The sequence below is a fragment of the Falco punctatus genome, assembly GCF_963210335.1.
Source record: "Falco punctatus genome assembly, chromosome: 4".
In the NCBI taxonomy this organism is placed as follows: Eukaryota; Metazoa; Chordata; class Aves; order Falconiformes; family Falconidae; genus Falco; species Falco punctatus.
The window spans coordinates 10,988,878-11,006,762 of record NC_137583.1 but is presented as its reverse complement, the minus strand read 5'-3'; the positions used below and the strand labels follow the sequence as shown (position 1 = coordinate 11,006,762).

The window sequence follows — 17,885 nt, the reverse complement described above, 5'->3', positions numbered from 1 at the left end:
TTAAGATGAGAGGTAACATATCCCCATATAGGCTCTGGAAGATGTTTGTCTAGCTACAGCTGCAGCTCCTCACAGCATCCCAACTCTGCTGGAGACAACCGCCTCAATTTTACCGGGGCAGCATCAGGCAAGGCCAGACTGATCACCTTCACCAGCTTCAGGAGGTGGTGGGAACTCAACCAACCAGTTTTGTCTGTAACTGATCAGGGAGAGTGGGGTTGCACAAACTGCCCCTACTGCAGAGGCGGCCACTCCAGCAAGAGGGTCACAGCCAGCCAGGCCAGAAACACTACCACCACACCCCAGGGACAGGGAGAGGACCAACTTTCCATAGATACATTTTGATCTCCTCGACAAACAGGAGAGCACACAGAGCTCCCCTCAGATGAGGGCCCTCTGTTCTTAGGTCTGCACAAACAGCAGTGCTACAGCCCGAGTTTCACCACGCTGCTGCGTGCATGGAAGGGCACAGTGGAAACAGCTAGACTCCCCTGGCAGCCTTGCCCCAGTGGAAAGACTTTCTTCAACCGGCCTAAAGACAAGAACTCTGAACTAGGACACTTCCAGCTCCGGACAGAGGCGTGGGGCTGCGGACAAGACACAGACAAGATTCTAGCATAAGCCTGACGAGTCCAATATCTCACCAATTTGGCAAGACTGGTAATGTCTACATGCATGAGCCAGCAATACACAGTCAACTCCCAGCAGAACCAACTCCATACAGGGTGTATTTATTTTTTATACATTTAACACCGAGAAGACAGCCATTTTGATGGGACTCATCTTGTCCCTGGTGCATGAGACATGTAGAGCCAGAGGGAACCTGTCACAGTCCCCAACTTCACTATTTCCAACCTGCAGGGACACGTCCTAGAAACGGATCCAGTACATGGCACTGCGGATACGGTTGTAATCCAAGAGCTGTTCAATAGGACCTGAACGAACAGAAACAGAGTTAGTCACTGGAGACATAGTTCAAATCCCTATGCAGTTTCCCATGGTCTTAAAGCAGACAGTGGCAGAGCAGACAGCTCACAATCCAGAGCAGCTACGCACAAAACCAGGCAACTACACCTCAAACCTGCATCAGGAAAACCAGCAGATACCATCTCTTGACAAAGAAACCGTTACTTATTTCATCAGAGCAAGCTGTTTTCTCGCACTGCTCCACAATGCTCAGTACAGCTCTACATAATGACATGAAAGACGGGGAGCCACCAAGCCACGGAAATTTTGGCTAGTTCATTCCAACTTCCTGTTCAAAAACTGTCTCCTTTTTCTAAGCTGCTCCACTTTGAAGGCCAGAGGAAACAGCTGCATGGAGGAGGGGAATCCACAACACACAGGAAGGAGGCAGCAGAGCAGAGCTGAGCTGCTCAGGCAGGTTTTCTGAAAGGAATTTGTCCTTGGTCAGACAGACATGCCAGAGCAGCACAGGAGAATCAGGTCCCTTCACTTCCCTTACATAAACCACCATGACCCCAGGGTAAGGACACCTGGCAGACGCCACTGGGCCTGCACCCAGCTATGGGACTCCCAATCTTAGTCAGGGCTCTACAGCAAGTAGACAGGCGGGGAGGACAGCCAGTAGCTCACTGCCACTGCGCCTCCGTCACCTGCAGGCTTGATCTCTTGGCAAATGTGCCTTGGCACATCTAATGTGCAAAGGTAGGAGGATACCAGCAAAGAACCAGAGCAGTTGGGAGGCCACAACAGACACACGAAACACAGCTCACTTCCACTCAGCTCTTGACCCTTTTTCTGGTTTTTGAGCTACTGTGCACTAATTGCCACACACTACTTACCAACTGCTGCAATTGCTGGGCATTTGTCATAAATGTATTTACTGCAGATCTCTCTCACCATTCTTGCGTCAACGGCCTAATAAATATCAAACAAGCAATTAATGACCCCTCTAGCAGACCTGCATTAATCGATGTTGGAAGTTACTGTTGCCATTACATATCAAGATCACTAAGAAGATACTGTCAGACCCTTGGGGGCCATCTGGACCCACTGTCCAGCTCTTGTCTGAGAGGATGTCTAATGTTCTACAGTGCATTCTTCTGAGGGTACAGAAGGTACGACAGTCCAAAGTCAGAAGCCTTCCAAGTGATATAGCAGCTGCAGAATTACAGAGACTAGATGCTGGCCACCTCTAGGGCAACTGTTATAGGAATTTCAAGTTGTGCTGCTTAACACAGGCACATGCCCTGTTTCTGGGATGGACTAAATCCAGCCACAGGGACACGGGATACACTGACTGAGCCTATGCCAGAGATTCTGACATATTTATGTCAGCACCAGTGAGCTAACCACCTGGACTCCAGACAGCTTGACAAAGAGATAAGTAAGCCTCATGTTACTGCAGTAAACTAAGGCCAGAAGATGCTGACACCAGCCATGCAAGTGCTCCAACCAAAAGAGATACTTACAGCAATCCTGGCATCCCACTCCTCCAGAGGGATACGGCGTCCGTAGTTTAAGAGATGGCTTCCAATATTCTCACATACCGGTGTAGTACCTAGACATTGAAGATATCACATGGTCAGCATAACAAAAAGCCTTCCAGAACTGCATAGTCCGACCATCAGTCGGAGCAGACAGAAGAAACTCTAGCCATTAAACCAGCTTCTTAATGAAGTACCAGTCGTATTTACCACTCTAAGCAGCTCCAGCAGAAGTTAAGCATACAAAGATTGCTTCACTGGTCTCCAAAGTGTTATAAACAAGACAGACCAGTTTGAGGGTCTCAGTTCTTTCACCAGGCAGCACGTTATTCACACTGAGTAACAGAATGACTAGAAGTTTACAGAGTCAGAGCTAGCTTGGAGCACAGCAGGCTGGGGTCAGCTGCTTTCACAACATGGCAGGAGGAACGCCGAGTGGGAGAAAAAGTATTACCCAGTGCCTGTCAGCAGTACCGTAGAGTCCAGCAGAGCCCCTGCTCCCCAGGAAAGACATAAGCAGTAACCCTCAGAAAGCTGCAGAGTGGTCAATCCATAAACAAGAACATACCATCCAGTTGAGCCACCATGGCATTTCGGAGATAGTTCTTGGCTCTCTTCACCTCTGACTCTGTCGTACTAGTGCACAGACGCATCCTGGAGAGGAGAGGGAAAGTCTACTAAAGCTCTTAAAGATGTTTGTCTGCTCAGACAGAAAGCAAATTCCTCCCTTTCCCAAGCCTCTGCAGAAATAGCTATTATCAACATCAATTGTCTTGCAGGCTTGAGATTCATTCTTGATCGCTGCAGAGCGGCTAAGAACTGGGAAGCACTGAACAGCAGGAGTCAAGAGCTCAAGCCTACAGGCAGGGAATATCAGCCAGCAGGTTACATGCTGAGTTACACTCATAAAGGTCTAAGCAGCCCTGGTGCCAGCTCTAGCTTGCCCATCAGGCACAGCAGTAAGCAGTCTGCAGTACGCTATCACAAGAGAAGGAAGGCATGTCAGCTATTCCCACACACGGCAAGCTGCTATGGAAACTGATGCTGAAAGAACAAGACAGTTCCACAGAGTCTGTTTGGACTCCAGCTGCTAAATCCCTTCCTCCCCTGCCAACTGCAACGTCTCTGGGGCAAGGGCTAACTCCATCTGCTCCATACGCAGCACGGCTCAGCTCAGTCTCAGATGTAGCCTTGAACCATTCCATGGGATATACATGTACACAATAGGACAGACAGACAGAAGGCCCCCCAACGCTGGTGTGACTCCAGCAGCGGGGCATTTATCAGCTGCAACGCAGCACTCAAAGGCAGGAACTCTGCCTGCTTTGCTCAAGCTTAACAAGACAATTGAGATCTGTCCCTTGGGAAAGCCTTGTCTCTAAGGCATGATCTCACTTGTATACAAAAAACCCAAAGCCTAATTGCTAATACTTGGAAGCATGAATGAAAGACCTGAAGAGCCCTAAGGTAATAAAATAGCTCCTCAAAAGCCACATCCTAAGACATTTACAGAAACCACTTACAGGATCACTTCAGCAGAATGCAAGTTACCAAGAAGTTCATAAAGAGACACAACTCTCTGAAGACCTAATACGCTCCCCCACGCCAGCTCAGTCTCCCACAAGAGGGTCAGATCTTAAACAGGAACTTTTGCCAAAGTTGTACTTACCACTCCCCCTGAGCACAATATAGCATATCATCTATGGACAGAGGATCGGAAACAAAATGGAAACCGAAGAGGCCAGTATCAGAGTAAGAGGTGTTGAACGTCTGGAAACTGTGGCAGAGATTATGCTCCACAGCAAGCGTGGCCAGCCTGCTGGACTGATTCTGTAAATAAGGAGATACCCTCAGCCATTTCAGTCTTACAGCTTCCTCAGAGCTCAAATTCTTTCCAACTGAGCTGTTTTCACAAAGACCACAGACAAGACAGAGTGGAACACTTTGGTGAAGGAGAGCTTAATTTAGACCCTTCATGTGGTCAACAGATGAGATTCACTGGTGGAAAAGCCACAGACAATGGCTTAAGAGTCCATACAGCAGAACCATTTCCTTTCCCAGCCGCAGACGAGGAGCTGGTAAGCATACCACCAGAGTGGGAGAAAATGGGAAGCGCGAGGTCTACCAGTAGCAGGGGTTAGCACAGTTATGCAGGCCAGACAGATTCCAGACGAGAATGGATGCAATACTGGGGGTTTAACAAGTTCTACTTGTTTTGCAGTTGTAAGGCAAGCTTGTATGAGGGGACTATAGACTACTCTTGGCCTGCTTCCCTCACCACCACCCCTAAACGGTTAGTTTGTCAAGGCAGGAATAAGCTGCTGAGAATTCATCAGCTAAACCTCTTCCAAACTTAGGCAGAGAAGGTTCAGTTCATGTGCCAGCATCACCTCTCAAGAATTGTCCTGGATTAGCCTTGATTACACTTCTACCCTACTTTCCAGGCTCCTAACCGCTTCACAGTTGGAAGCTAACCACAGCAGCATCCCATGAAGTACATTCATCTAGGGTCCCCACAATACTTCATACTAAAAGGCTCCAGGCTCTCCCTGGCACACTCACAAGTCTCTTACCTTACCACCTCCAAAAGTGCGGTCATAGCGTCCAATGATAGCATTAGCCACATTGAGGACAACGTTGTCTGGATCAGCCCATCCTGGCCCCTCCACAGCGAGAGCAATATGGGCAACAGGCAGAGCATCATCTCTGGCACGGATCTAAAAAATCATCCAGGAGTGGGGGAGAACAGCATGAGCACTGTAGCTTTGTCTGCAGCCTGCTGCAATGCCAGGCTGACAGACTGGGGGACTTGATATTACCCCAGTGAAATGAAACAGTCTCAGGCACTATTGAGCACAAACCAGCTGCTCCGACATGAGTTTTCCAGCAAATGACATAAGCAACAGCCCCACATTCTTAACAGATTTGGGTCCTATCTAAAACCCAACACACTGTGGCAATAAACCCCAAGAACAGAACATGGGGACACTACCAAGATGTTGCATCACCAGCTTCTCTGAGATGCACAAACAGATTTTTCCTCCCAGAAGCAGCTGTAACTGGTCTCACATTCATTCAACAGTTTGGCAACAGCTACTTGTTTTATTCAGAACCAAAACAACTTTACCTCACTCCCTGTGAAGCGACAGCGTGGGAGGACAGGCACAGCATCCTCTTTGTATGTAAAAGATACTCCACTGAAGTGTTGCCTAGCTACATCTACCAGCTCTTTGTGGGAAATACCTGGCAATGGGAGAGCGAGAAACATATTTACGGTCTTAAACAGTTTAATTTAACAAAATAATCTGATTTCACATTAAAGATGTATGACAGGGGTTTGATCACCAGCATGAAAACACGCAGGCTTCCCAGAACCACAAGGGTCTAGAACTTACCTCCAGCAGCTGCCAAGACCATACGAGGTGCCTTGAAGTGAATATCAATATATGAAGCTAAATCTGCTCGAGTCAGATGCCTAGGAAGAACACAGACACCCAGTATACCAGCATCTCTGAACTGCAATGATGACAGGCTTAGGAGAAGCAAGTTCACAGTGCAGAGACAGCAGTGATATTGTTCATTCTCTTAGTTGTGGGGTAATACTTTTTAGAATCAAGACCGCACTGTCAGTGTTTTCCCTGTGCTCTAATTCCAGAGTACGGAGAATGGAAACCAGTGCCAAGACTGACAGTTAAGGGTAGGCTTCAATAAAGACTAGAGGGTATTCACCCTGGGCACTGAGCCACAAGCATCCTAACAGGTGCATATGCTCCAGGTCGCTGCTTTAATGAGCACCTCTAGCTCTTAATTTCTCTAATGGAGTCAAACTGACAAGTATGGGAGAGGGTTCAACCTGACCCCACCAACCTCACAATTTGTGTGAGGGGGATTCTAAAGAATGCGTGCAGCATTACACTTTCACCGGCACCAACAGGGAAAACAGTTAAGACACAACAAGAAGCCCACGGGCACAGATCACCTCTTTGTACAGACTGGTTTCCTTGTGCAGTTGCCACTACTGAGCAGCAGCGGTCGTGCACCCCAAGGACTGAACCCACGGACCGTGTACCACATCCAGCCTGTTGCTCACTTAATGTTCTCTGTGGTCCCCTCGACAGTGCGGGCCAGTGCAGTCCCCTGGAAAGCAGTGGCATGAAGGTAATCAAAGGTAACATCCGTCAAGTTGCTGTCGATTTCTTTCAACTCCTGAAGGATGACACCACGCTCCTTCTCAATCTGAGACTCCTCCAGCGCACAGTTCTGCACAATGTCAGCCAGAAGCTCCACAACTGCAACACATTTCCTATGTTAGCAATCCTCCTGCCTGACTGAGAAGAGATGCACAGACAGCAGGGGCACCACAAGAGGAATGAGCAACAAACCACGCTGGGGAGTGCAAGCAACATGATACAGATGAGTATTACACATTCCCACAGCATCAAGGAGGGACAAACAACATTTTAGCATAAAGTCTCCGAGTCAGCTTGCCAAGCATCACTGCCAGTGGAAAACAGGCAACAGCTGCAGAAGGTGAAGCACAACAGAAGCAGGGTACTGTTGCAGAAACATGCTGAACCCTTACAGAGAGCTTGCAACATCTACAGTGTATCCCACATCTACAGCAAGGCCCATAGCTCTGACTCAAATCACCACCCCTGGACAAAACCGACCCAAACAGGTATCTGCACATGGTAGCACAGAGCACCAGCAACACCTCCATAAGCTGCACTGAGGACTCCTGACATAGTAGTTGCCACTGATTCCAATTTCTCAGCTCCACAAAATAACCACAGACCACTGAACCCCCCCCCTCTCCATTCTGGCAACATAGTGCAGCCTGATATAACAAGAACTTTGCAAAACTGGTTTTAGAATAGATGAACTTGCAGCCTCCAATCACCATGTCATGGCAGTGCTCTCTTCAACTACCATCTAGAACCTCCAATTTACTGCTCAGTTACAACTTAATTCCCTGGTCTGCCATTAGAAAGGATGCTGGTGGGAAACACAAGCACATGTGCTCGCGTAACCTCCAAATCACACTTTGCTCACTGGCCATCCTACCTTTGGGCATGTCCTTGGACAAGGCTTTTATGTAATAGGCAGTCTGCTCACGCGAGGTGTACCCATTCAGGTGAGCACCCATACTCTCCACCTCCTTCTCAAAGGCAGCGCCAGGACGCTTTTTTGTGCCCTAAAAGAAAACAGATAAACACAATTATGAAACCAACAGATTACTGTTTCAGGCAGAACTAAAGCAAGGAAATGAACAATAAAGACCTAAACCAATAAAACCTGTCACATGATTTATAAAAGCCAAGCGCAAGTGCAGAAAGCAAGAGACTTAAAACTTGGCAGCTAAAGGATGGCTGAAGTGTATTTTGAAAGACCAATAAAAATCCAGCAGGGAAGACCTACACCAAGAAACAACAGTGGCTGAAGATCACATCTGTGGAAAGAAACCAAGAACAAGTCTAAACCAAAAAATAAGCAGGTTTCTAGCTACCCAAGCAGCAATATTCAGAAGAAGCAGAATAGAAGCAGCAAACTACTTCTAATATAGAGCTCATCCCTCAAGGAGCAAGTCAGATGCTGCAGTTGCCTATGGTGGCACAGCTAGACTTGAGTCAGCAAGTCCCAGGCTTAGATGCCTTCTGCCCTAGGGCTGTTCAGCAGACACATTATTAGAAAAGAGCTGTAGCCTCTAAACTTTGCTGGTTCACTAAGAAAATCGAATTAAAATAAATAGCTACAGGAAATGCTGCTTTAAGTTCTGCCTACTAACTTGAAAAAACACGCTTCACAACATATTCCTGTATGTGCTCTACACAGTCACTGGGATAGTCAGTGATTGGAATCACAGAGTCAGAGACTGATTCTGACTTGTTACTTACAGCTTTTTTTCCTTTAAGAGGGTAAATATCAACTAATAAATAAAAGCTACCTTAATTCACGCATGCTTGCAAGTTGCTGCATATTCAAACAAAGAGCACCTTATAGGCTAGCTATCTTTTGAAGTTTATTTTTATACTATGTGCAAAGCCTCTAGGACTCAGATGACCTGATTTACACTCTCTTTTAACAGCTACAGCCTCTGAAATGAGAGGGCAAAATGTAAGTGGAATATTTAGAACAGCTCTCCACACAGTCCTGTGCCAGACCTAGCATATCTCCTTACCTTAAAGGCCAGATGTTCCAGGAAGTAACCAGCTCCATTGTTCTTCTCACTTTCATAGCGGCTCCCCACCCTGATCCACACACCTACCTAACGGCAAATGCACCAAGTACACATATTAGAAAAAGAAAAAAACCCAAACAACCCAAGCCTTACGCCACAAATACAACAGAAGGGACAAGAAGTCTGCTTCACAGATGTTGCACTAGTAACACTAAAATAAGAACAAGCACCAGCAACTACTTTCCATACACATTTTGTTTGGCTTTTTACCTAGCAGTTTTGCAAAACCCTTTTGGTTTGCCAAAGGGCAAACCCCTTTGCTTTGCCAGAGATATAACTACTACTGGTCACTTACTGCTTACACAAAACCTTTAAGTCTGCGAAAATTTGTAAAGTGTGAAAGCTTAAATACAGACTTAATACAAAGTCAGGCTCGGCCTTCTACTGCTACATTGATCCCACCAGTTAACAACAAGCAGTGGTAGGGTCTCTGTTAAAAGCTTTGGTTCAAATAAAGGTTTGTCACTTTTGGAAGACCAGGCAAGGCCGACTGTTTCAAGTAATCCCTCAACTCATCTTAAACCTACCGTACATGTTGGCTGATTGGACTCCTCTGAAGCCACACGGAGCCCATTGTCTAGAGTGGTGACTTGGGTCTCGGGGATGTTTTGGAGTGTCTGGGCATAAGTGGCAGCACCTCGTTTCCTTGTCAAAGTCAATAAGGGTGCCTAAAAAAAATAAAGGTTATCACCACCACTAACCAGCAACTCCGCAGCGCAGGGCAGACCTCCAGAACGCAGACTGCCAGGCTGGCACACAGCTGACCAAAGCCAGGCCAGACAAACTCTTTCACGTTCATAGCGGGGAGTTCCTGCTACACACCGCTGGTCAGCCGACGGGCTGGAAACCCTCCGCAGCCAGAGGTTTGCAACGGGTCGAAAACCGCAGAGACGAGTCCCACGAACCGCGCACCGGGGCGGAGGAGAGGGGCAGCCAGCAGCCCCCGCAAGCCCCGCGACGGGCGAGGGCCGCCGCCGCCGTCCGGAGCCGGGGGGTTTCCATGGCGACCGCCGCCCGCCCCGCATCGGCCGCCGCGTCCCCATGACCTTCCGGGCCGGCCAGGTCCGGCAGCCCCACAGCGCCGCGGGGCCTCCCGTTGCCCCTGCCGGCCTCCCCCCAGCCCACCCCGCCGCCTCCCCCGCCGCCGGCCGCGGTGACTCACTGAGGGGCGAGGGCCCCACAGCAGGGCCCGCCCGGCCGCGCACCCCGCCCGACACACAGAGGAAGCCGCCATCTTGTCCCTGCAGCCGCCGACAGAGCGGGCCGCAGCGCGCCTGCGCGGACGGGCGGCGCGATAGACGGGGAGGCGCGTGTGCAGGGGCCGAGCGGCTGATACGCAAGCGCCGAGGGAGGGCGGGGCGCCGAGGGAGGGCGGGGCGCGGCGCATGCGCCCTCTCGGGCGACGGCGCCCCCTGGTGGCGGGAGGGCGCGGGCGCGGCTGGGGCTGCGGGGCTTCCCAGGGGATGAGGGTCCCCAGGGGATGGGGGTCCCCAGTGGCGCGTGCTCACCCGTACCCTTCCCCCAGCCGCGTCCCGGCGGGCCCGGAGCGGATCGAAGGGAAAGGTGGCAGAAAAGCGGCAGAGGGTCCACAGGGAGGGCCAGGCCTGGGCGTGGGCCTGCCCGAGGAGTGCCCACCAGTGCCAGGGTGGCAGCCAGGTGGCCCTGCCTGAAGTCGCCTTTATTGAGGAAACTCCATTAAAACAAAGCCTGAGAAATGCTACACCGTTTAATCCGTGATGCCAGCTCACTGCTGGGAGCAGACCCCCCTTGGCCTGGTGTGGGGCTCCCTCTGCCACCCCCCAAAGCAGGCCCGAGCAGGGGCACGAGGCACCCTGGTGGGACAGCTGTTGGGACAGCTGGTGGGACAGCTGTTGGGACAGCTGGTGGGACAGCTGGTGGGACAGCCGGAGCAGCTCTGTCGCGGGGGAGCTCACAGCCAGGGCAGGGCCCCAGCTCTCACAGTCCGGAGGTGCTGGTGGGGTTACAAGGCCTCCAGGCCTTGGGGTGGCTGAGTTGGTGCCAAAGCAAAGCCCTCCTTGCCCGCCCAGCTCCTCAGGGAGACATCTTCCTCTTGCAGGGCTACATTCTGGTGCTGAGGTCCACCTAAGGGGGACAGAAGAGGAGTTGTCTTGGCTGCGCCTCCCTCCATCACAGCGATGGGGACGGAGAGGCTGGGTGCTTACCGAGGCCCTGCGCTGCTCCCTGCTGATGTGGACCACGGCATCATGCACCGAGGGGAAGAAGCAGTGCTTCGTGATGGCTGAGCTGAAGAAGTTGCCCCGCTCCAGCTGGTCAAGGACGGGCACTGTGTGGAGGGAGAAATATTCGAAGCTATAGCACCTGGCTATACTTCCACCTGAAGCAGCCTCCCTCCCCCTGCACTGTGGGGAACACCGGGGCCATCACCAGGGATCCAGCTGCCTTGCCAGAGGCTGTGGGGCTCAGACTGGGTCCGTGGGACACCCTGCAGCACCTGTCCCCTGGGAAAACCCCGGGGATATGGACACCATGGAGGGAGCCCCAGGCCAGCAGCTGTGTTCCGAAGCGGCGGGTATGCTTGTATGCTTGGCAGGGTCTGGCGGCTCAGCAGAGCCTCCTCACCCGGGCAGCCGGCAACAAAGACGTCCACTTCTATCTCATGGAAATCCCTGAAGATCTGCAAATGGCAGAAAACGTTTCACCTGGGAAGAGGGACGGGCAGCAGCCATCGGGCCACCCTGGTGATGCCCTCAGCAAAGCTGCAGGCCCACCTGCACCCCCAGCCCCTTACATTCTTCAGGATCTTGATAGAGACAGTGTCCACAAAGCTGACGGGGCTGAAGTCCAAGATGATGGCGTGCAAGCCAGGCTGGGGCAGCCCCAGGGTACGCAGGGTGGGCTTGGGGGGTGTGCTACCCTCTGCCCCACTCAGCTCGATCACTGCTATGTCCGGACCATTGTGCCCATCCTCTGTGTCCTAGGGGAGGGAATGAGACCCAGCCTCACTGCACGGGGGCTGGCAGCACGCCTGGCTGGGCAGTGTCTGCCTCTGGGCTTGCCTTGCCCTATAGTGCAGTGGGGCTGGGTGAGGCTCTTTGGCCATGTTAGAGCACGGGCAGCGGGTGGCCGTAGGGGTGGGTGCCTCACTTGCACCTCCACTCACTGTTGGGCTCTTTCTGGATGTTTAGACCCACCCCTCTTCCCAGTGACCCTCTCCAGAGCCAGGCTCGTTAGCTGGCACCAGGTCAGCCTTTGCTCTTGCTCTTAATTCTGATTAACTCACCAAATGGCTAATGACTTACTGGCTCCATGACCTAATCATTAACAGCCTTTCCCTGCCAACCTTGGGTGTGACGCCGTGGCCCAGCTCTGCCCTAGGGCCCCTTCGCACTCAGCGGCCCCAGACTGAAGCGGGAGCCCCACAGGCCACCGAGCCAGTTGAATGCATGGGCAGAAGGGCCAGGGCCAGGCAGGGAGGTGGTGCAGGGTGGCACCGGAGGGGTCCCGGTGGCAGGGAAGCACCTTTTTCCACTTTGCCTTCTCCTTCTCTGCTTTCTTCTGCTGTTTCTTCAGCTTCTTGAGGGCCTTCTTCTTCTTCTCAATCAGGCGGTCCACGTTGATGCCACTCTGCAAAACAATGCATCCCTGTGTCCTCAGGCACCCCATCGCCACCCTGGGGAGCACTCGGGGGCTGGAGGCTCTCCTACCTTCTTCTTCAGGGCCTCAGCATACAGCTCCACGTTGGCAAAATAGAGGGTGGAGGAGGAACGGAAAATCTTCACACCGGAGACCTCCTGTGCCTGGGGGCAGATGGGGAGGGTGCTACCCCGGGGATGGAGTCTCCTGCTCCCCCTCCCTCCCTCCCCCAAAATACCCCTGGCTCCTTTCCCCAGCCAACAGCCCCTGGGGGTGCTTTGAACTGCCTCCCCCCTGCAGGCAGCTCAGCTCCCCTCCCGCCCCCGGCGCTGTTACCGTCTGATATTCAGCCACGTCCCTGTAGACATCAGTATCGGCGATGCGCCCCAGGATGGAGTAGTGGGGGCTGTGGGGAGCACAGCAAGAGGGTGAGGTCACCACAGGCTTCCCCAGCCCTCAGGATGCTGCCCCAGCCCCAGGGTACTCACAGCTGGGTGCGGAAGATGACAGTGAGCAGCCCAAAACCCACTGAGGCCGCCAAGCCAATGTCCAAGTTCAGTATGAGGGTGGCCACGAATGTCACAATCCAGACCACCTGAAGCGGGGACACGGTCAGTTGTGGCACGGCCTCCCCGCCAGCACCTGCAAGCCTCAGGGAGGGTGGAGAAACTCTCTCCAGGGACAAGAGTAAATCCCTGGGGCTGGTCAGCACCTTACCAGGTCCACCCGGTTGGACTTCCAGAGCATGCAGAGGTCATTGAACTGCTTGAACATGCCTTTGAGGTTGATGATGATGATAGCAGACAAGATAGCCTAGGAGAGAAGACCCTGCAGCTATGAGGATACTGAGGGCAGGTCTGGGGGCAGCTCTTGCCTGTTCCCCTGCCACACCACCTTGCCATGGGATTGGCACAGGGTGGGACGTGGCATGGAGGCTGTGGAATCAGGTGTACCTTGGGCAGGTCCCGGAAGAGCTCTCCAACCTTCAGGATGGTCACCAGGATGACCAGCGATGCGATGACACCAGCTACCTGCAGAGAAGGAAAACGGGAGGCGAGGGGTGAGTCCACCACCACTCGCTGTGCTTCTTGCCCCCACAGAGGGAGGCAGTGCTGCCCAGACCCACCTGGCTATTGCCCCCTGTGCTCTCCTGTACCAGGCTCCGTGACATGGAGCAGCTGATGGCAAAACACTGGAAGAAGCCACCTAGGAAGTTGCAGAGGCCCAGCGCAATCAGCTCCTGCAGGGACAGAGCAGTGGTGAGGGAGCATCATGCCTTCCCCTGGCTGCAAGTACAAGCTTGGTTTTCACCCAGGGAAAGGGCCCTGCGTGTTGGAGCATCACCTGGTTGCTGTCCACTTTGTAGCCGTGCTTCAGGGCAAAGATCTTGCCCAGGGAGATGCAGATGGCATAGCCCACCACAGCAATGGCGAAGGCATTGCCCACCACCTGCCCAAAGTAGCTGACGTTAGGGGCCACAGGTGGCTTCAACCTACAGCCAAAACAGGGAAATGGGGCTGAAACAGGGGGTCCCGTGGGCGGCACGGTGCCCCGGCACAGCCACCCTCACTGCCTGGCCCTGCTCACCCGCTGGGAATGTTGCCCACCACAGAGATGCCAAACTTGGCATTCAGGTTGACGCCGTAGGAGATGCCAGTGGAGATGATGATCTGAGGGAGGATGGCTGGAGTGAGGCAGGGCCTTCCTGCACAGGGACCATAGTGGAGGAAGAGGAGGAAGGAACTCGTGCCCTAGAAATGCACTCGCCAAGGCACCCCATCCCACTCCTCCCCACCCTGGAGGGGACAGGGCCACCCATGGCTTCATCCCCACAGGGAGCTAAAGCAGCTCTGGGTACCGTGATAAGCTCGATGGGGATGGGCATGGGCAGCTTGGAAGCCAGCTTGTGGTTGAGCTCTTTCACAATGAAGATGGCCACCATGGCAATGATGGCTGTCACCAGGGTGCCCACGTTGGTCTCTGGCAGCTTCTGGCAGATCTCGATGAAGGTCTAGAGGACACAGAAGGAGGGAACTGGCTCAGGAAAGCAGATGCCTCCACAGTAGTTTTTTTGGAGCCTCTGTGTGCTCCACAGATGAGCACCTAGGAGGTCCCAGTCAGCAGTGAGCTCCCGCTCACCATGAACATTGAGAGCGGCCCTGAGTGCTCCCCGACAGAGACCCCGAAGACATTCTTGAGCTGGGAGATGAGGACATGCACAGAGGCAGCAGTGGTGTAGCCGCGCACCAGTGGGTCTGAGAGGTAGGTCACCACGAATCCAAACTGCAGGAGGCCCAGGGCCACCTGGGAAGAGAGGCGGCAAAAGTGACCCACCGCTTGCAGCCCTGGTGCATCACAGCCTCCCATTCCCTGCCAGTCTAGGCTGGAGCCCCCTTACCTGGAAGATGCCTGTCAGGACAGTGATGGTGGCCACCAGCTCCACCCTGGCAGCATCCCGCTGTGCCTCATTGACTGTCATGTTGCTGCCATTGACAGATTCCAGGAATTTCTCGCTGGGCAGCAGAGAGTCTGTCAAGCTCCCGATCATGACGGAGATGACAGCGAAGGGACCTGGGGACAGGCAGGGTTGGGCAGGGAGCCCAAGGTCAGCACCAGCACCTCTCTGAGGTCTACAGGCATCTGTTCCCTTGGACCAGGCTCAAAGTGCACCCACTGTGCTTTGGCCAACCAGCTTCTTGGTGGTGCAAAGTAAAGGCAAGAAAGGTCCCCCCCAACCTCTGATGTGGCTCACTCCCCTCATCCTCACTCCCTCCCCACCATCCCTGTGGGAGCACGTGGTCCCTCAGCTCACCCACAGAGTTGTGCCTGGACGTCCCGAAGAAGAAGTAGAGGAAGACGGGGTAAAAGGAGGAATAGAGACCAGTGACGGGTGGCAGCCCGGCCAGCAGCGCGTAGGCAAGCCCTGGACATAATGGAACGGGGAGACACATCACAGATGGCCGAGGCCTGGCCCCGCACCTGCAGGGAGCCCCCAGCAGCCTGGGCATGGCATCACTCACCCTGGGGCAGGTGCATGATGCCCACACTGAACCCCGAGGCAATGTCACCCAGGAGCCAGTCCTTGAATGGGTAGCGGGGCAGCCAGTGCAGGAAGGGCAGGAAGCGAAAGAGCAGGGACTTGGCAGTGGAGGCTGAACATCTGGTGGGGAAGGAGCAAGAGCCAGGGCTGAGCACAAGCTCAGGGGCTTGGGGACATCACTGAGGGCGGATGGGGCCCCATGGGAAGCAATGGATCCCATGGGACTCCCAGCTCCATCCACTGGAGCCAGGTGTCCCTCCAGACAGAAGGACAAAGTGGGGACACAGGAATTTGGGCATGGGGGAACCAACCCCCAGGTCTGCGCTGTGTCTGCCACAGGGACTAGGACAGCCAGCGCCATGCTGTCCGTGGCGGTGGGGCTGGGGTGCACAGTGCCTGGCAGGGTCCAGGCACATCCCTCCCAGCCAGCATGCTCCTACCTGGTCTTGTGGAGACAGCCACGCAATGAGGGCTCAGTGGGAGGTTTCCGCTGCACCACCTCCTCCAGGTCGGCCTCGCTCAGCACCTTGCAGGGCGCCCGGTGGCTCAGCGTCATTTCCCCCTCCATGGCCGCCTGGCCCTCCTGCGTGCCAGCCCACTGCGGGGAGACAAGAGCTCAGCCATGTCCCTACAGCCAGGAGCACCTGGCATCCTACCCACCCTGCAGCCCCTCATGCGGCCACGCTGGTCCCACGGAGCCATCCCATCCTAGCCAGGCACGCAGGACTGGCCCCGAGGCCGGGGCTGAGCTGAGTTTTGGCAGTCCTGGTGCAGCGGCAGCAGCTCGCAACAGAGAGCAGCAGGCAGAGGGTGCGTGGGCAGAGAGGGAACCAAGGCCTCAGCGACCAGTGCTGCCCGCTCCTGCCCCACACCAGCTCTGCCAACCGCCCTTCTCCTCCACGTACCACAGCGCAGCCGGGGCAGTGGGCCAGCAAAGCCACACCGCGAACCTGTCCACAGACTTTGTCCCTTTACACATGAAGGGAGAAGGAATGTCAACCCCCGGTCACTGGCTCGCTATCTCTCTGCCAGCGCCCTCCCCAGCCACGCTGAGCCCATGTGTGCGGAGGAGTGGGGCTGGGCTGGGGTCTCTCCCTTCATGGGGCTGAGGTGGTGGGCCCGAGGTATCTCCGTATGGATGCACAGCCTGGCCTTGCTAAGGGCTCCAGCTGAGAGTGCTACCATCCTACCAGGCTCGCCCAGCCGGTAGCCCTGGCTGGTCCTGAGATGCTCACCCACTTGCACCCGGACGGACCCGCGAACCACGTGTGGGGTGCCAGGGCTGTGCCAGCCCAAGTCCCTGTGTTGCCCCCAGCCCTCCTACCTGCTGTGCCCAGGCCGGTCAGGTGTCGCCAGCCAGGTGCACTCTCTGCTCCTTCCTAAGTTTTAATACCAGTCCGTGATCTTTGAGACGCTGCTCCCTGCCTCCTGCCCTGCTGAGGAACTGCACGCTTCCCAGCCCCACTGCTGCACAGCACCTGCCGTGTTCCCCCAGTGCCCTGTTGTGCTGGGATCCCCAGCTGTGGTGGGCCCAGGGCCGTCACCACTGTCCCCACTCTCAGCTCCTGGCCCACAGCCCCATAAGGGATGCTGCTGTGCTTCAGCACCCGTCGGGTGCAAGTCAGGGGTCTTCTGGCTGCTGGGCACATCTTGGTGCCAAGTCCCTGCCAACAGCTACCAGGCACTCACCTCCCCAGGGCACTGCTCAGGGTCCCACCATCACCATCATGTGCCCCCGGGGTTCCCATGGGCATCCCCTCCCCACCGCATGTCCTGGAGCAGGAGCTGTGTCCGGGGCAAGCAAGGAGAGTTACCCGCAGCCTCCAGCTGTGGCGTCTGGGGTATTTTCCACAGGCTCTGGTCCCTGCTTACCTGCTGGAAATGGGGGTGCTAAGCCCTGTGGATCGCCTCGCTCTCCCGCAGCATGCACAGACCCAGCCGTTATCTTGTTCCAAAGGTCCCCACCAGGCACCAGAGTCCTGCTGAACCCAGCACACCTTCCTGCACTCCACCACGACCTGGTACTGCCATTGGTTTTGGAGCATTTCTGAGTCATGCTTGGCCCAGGCCCATGGGGATACGGTAACGGAAATCCAGGCACCTGTGGGCTGGGCTGACTGGTGCCAGGGTGGTGCGGGGTGAAGCCAGGGGGCAGAGCAGGGCAGGAGCCAGGGAGTCCTGGGTGCCCTGGGTGGTGGGATGGGGCTGACGAGTAGCATGAGTCGTGACACCTGGGACCGCACTCTCTAGGGTCAGAGTGACTTGTTCCCATCCCGGCTGGCTGGGTTGGGAACAAACCACGGCCACCCTGGCTCTCCACGTGGTTGGCATGACACAGGTCTGGCAGCAGCCACAGGCAGGCTCATCACCTGCTCCCCTCAGCTTCTCCCACATCCTCGGCTCCCCCGCTGTCCCACCCCCAGGCCCATCAGTCCCACCTTGGCTGAGTAGCGGCACATCGATGCCAGCAGCAGCTGTTGCCTCCCCGCTGTTTATCTGCTCGCCTGGCACAGAAGCCGAGGCCATCACAGGGCTCCTGCTC

At 54.7% G+C, this 17,885-nt stretch overlaps 2 protein-coding genes across 2 annotated transcripts; both read right to left on the bottom strand.

Annotated features, from left to right (window-relative positions):
• Positions 1 to 870: 870 nt before the first annotated feature.
• UQCRC1 (ubiquinol-cytochrome c reductase core protein 1) lies at positions 871 to 8,666 on the bottom strand (the record flags this gene model as incomplete). Its single annotated transcript, XM_080386997.1, has 12 exons — positions 871 to 935; positions 1,806 to 1,881; positions 2,436 to 2,524; positions 3,019 to 3,104; positions 4,120 to 4,280; positions 5,024 to 5,167; positions 5,578 to 5,693; positions 5,846 to 5,925; positions 6,541 to 6,739; positions 7,515 to 7,644; positions 7,869 to 7,899; positions 8,629 to 8,666. The coding sequence occupies 12 exons, from the start codon at positions 8,664 to 8,666 to the stop codon at positions 871 to 873; spliced, it is 1,215 nt and encodes a 404-aa protein (XP_080243123.1).
• SLC26A6 (solute carrier family 26 member 6) lies at positions 7,515 to 16,859 on the bottom strand. Its single transcript, XM_080385301.1, is given in 22 exon segments — positions 7,515 to 7,644; positions 8,629 to 8,715; positions 9,216 to 9,356; positions 9,851 to 10,993; positions 11,290 to 11,344; positions 11,459 to 11,644; positions 12,162 to 12,176; positions 12,178 to 12,294; positions 12,375 to 12,467; positions 12,640 to 12,709; positions 12,792 to 12,898; positions 13,021 to 13,116; positions 13,257 to 13,334; positions 13,430 to 13,543; positions 13,648 to 13,795; positions 13,891 to 13,973; positions 14,162 to 14,314; positions 14,443 to 14,607; positions 14,702 to 14,943; positions 15,116 to 15,226; positions 15,324 to 15,463; positions 15,784 to 16,859. Coding segments are annotated over 21 exon segments (3,420 nt in total). The 5' UTR covers positions 15,912 to 16,859; the 3' UTR covers positions 7,515 to 7,644; positions 8,629 to 8,680.
• Between the last annotated feature and the right edge of the window lie 1,026 nt (positions 16,860 to 17,885).